The 1,850-nt window shown below is 59.9% G+C and overlaps 1 protein-coding gene across 1 annotated transcript in view; it reads left to right on the top strand.

Moving 5' to 3' along the window:
• Nucleotides 1-643, top strand: part of GPR35 (G protein-coupled receptor 35) — a 9,676-nt gene extending 9,033 nt beyond the window's left edge. The window contains exon 4 of the mRNA XM_014589107.2: nucleotides 18-643. Coding sequence (XP_014444593.1) covers nucleotides 18-471 — 454 coding nt within the window. The 3' untranslated portion in view covers nucleotides 472-643. The remainder of the gene's footprint in view (nucleotides 1-17) is intronic.
• The last annotated feature ends 1,207 nt before the right edge of the window (nucleotides 644-1,850 follow it).

Below are 1,850 nucleotides of genomic sequence, written 5' to 3'. Positions count from 1 at the left end.
CGGTGGGGCGTGGGGAGGAATGAGGGCGGCTGCTGCTTCAGGAACACGGCCCGGCTCAGCTCCAACGCCACTCTATTCTCGCTGCTGGGCTTCTACCCGCCGCTGGCCGTGGTGGTCTTCTGTTCTCTGCAGGTGGTGACCGCGCTGGCCCAGCGGCCAGCCTCTGACGTGGGCCAGGTGGAGGCCAGCCGTAAGGCTGCTGGCATGGTCTGGGCCAACCTGCTGGTGTTCCTGGTCTGCTTCCTGCCACTGCATGTGGTCCTGACAGTCCAGGTGGCTATGGGCTCACAGTCCTGTGCCACTCGCATCGCCCTCGAAGCCACCAGCAAGCTCTCGGAGGCCAACGGCTGCCTGGACGCTATCTGCTACTACTACATGGCCAAGGAGTTCCAGGAGGCATCCGCGCTGACCTCGGCCCCCAGCGCCAAGGCCCACAGGAGCCAGGAGTCTCTGAGCATGACCCTGGCCTAGGACCCGCCTGCCGGGAGAACCTGAACCTAGAAGCAAGCAGCCCCCTGGCGGACTAACGGAGGGAGTAATGGTTGCATCGCTAGGCTCCCATGTAGTCGACCACAGCTAAAGTCCTTGATTCAGTGGCTTAAAACTCACGTTGGGGGACCAGCAGTTGGCATAATGGCTATGTCGCTGGTCTCTCATGTAGTCAACCACGGTTCAAGTCCCGGACCCAGTGGCTTAAACTCACGCTGGGCACATGTGCATGCATGCCCAAGATCCTGAGAGGAAAATGGAGGAGAAGGGATTGTGGCGTGGCCATCCCCCTGGTGGTGATTTCTTGCTTTTTGTCTCTTTGTCTCTCTCTGTCTGTCGAGTGCATATGCCCTATACCAAATATCTTCCAAAAAAAACACACACACAAAAAAAACCTCACGTTGTGTGTGTGTGTGTGTGTCCAAAGTCCTGAGAAAGGATTAGAGAAGGGATTGTGGTGTGACCATCCCCCTTTGGGGGTGATTTCTCACTATCTCTTTGTCTCTCTGTCTTTCTCTGCCTCTCCAGTGAGCGCACATGCCCTATAGCAAGTATCTCCCTAAAAAAAAACAAAACAAAAAAAGTCCCATGATTAGGCCCTGAACTCATGATGGCTGTGGGCACTTCCAGGAGAGCCCAGTGGGCAGAGATGCCCCCGGCACCTGCTACCTGGGGCGAGGAAAGTAACTGAACGGGGCCAGAGGATTGAGGCCTGAGCAAGGCCACGCACAGGACCCGGGACTGGGACGGGGCCACACCCCACCCCCAGTGCAGGCTGCTCCCCAACAGGGTGGAGTCAGGCTGCCTGCTGGGAGTCATCTACTCTGCCCTGCCCGACAGTCCCTTTAACCCCTTCCTGCCCCACCCACCCCACGTCCAGCTGGGAGCCTGCAGGACTGCTCCGAGCGCCTGGAAGGTCCTCGCTGGGGACTACAACCCAGCTGTCTCTGGTGGAGGGGACAGCTAGGGTCTGCCAAGGAGGCGGGGTCCCTTGTCCCTCCTTTAGGGTAAAGCCAGAAGCCGTGTGCAAACATCCAATCCCGTCCTTGCCCAGGTTTGGGAACCCTGGGCAGCAGGCAGCTCTGTCTGGCTCACGCAGGCTGAGGGGGGCCTCCCCTGCCGTGGTACCCCAGAGGGGTTGGGCCCAGCCTGGCACTCTGCAGCCAGAGTTGCCCTTAGCTGGCAAGGAGCAGGCTCTGAGCGCCAGCCCCTTCCCCATGAGGACACAGCAGGGGCGTGTGGGTCCGAGTGGGGAGCGCATGGCTCCTCCCTGCCAGGAGCATGTTTGGCCCTTCTACCTAGAGACACTGCTATGTTTGGGGCCCACAGCCACTCTGGGGAGGGTCTGGAAGAAGGGGCTG

The sequence above is a fragment of the Tupaia chinensis genome, unplaced genomic scaffold (assembly GCF_000334495.1).
Source record: "Tupaia chinensis unplaced genomic scaffold, TupChi_1.0 Scaffold000332_1, whole genome shotgun sequence".
NCBI classification, from domain to species: domain Eukaryota; kingdom Metazoa; phylum Chordata; class Mammalia; order Scandentia; family Tupaiidae; genus Tupaia; species Tupaia belangeri.
Note: the sequence above shows the minus strand (reverse complement) of the source record. Positions and strands in the feature narration are given on the sequence as shown.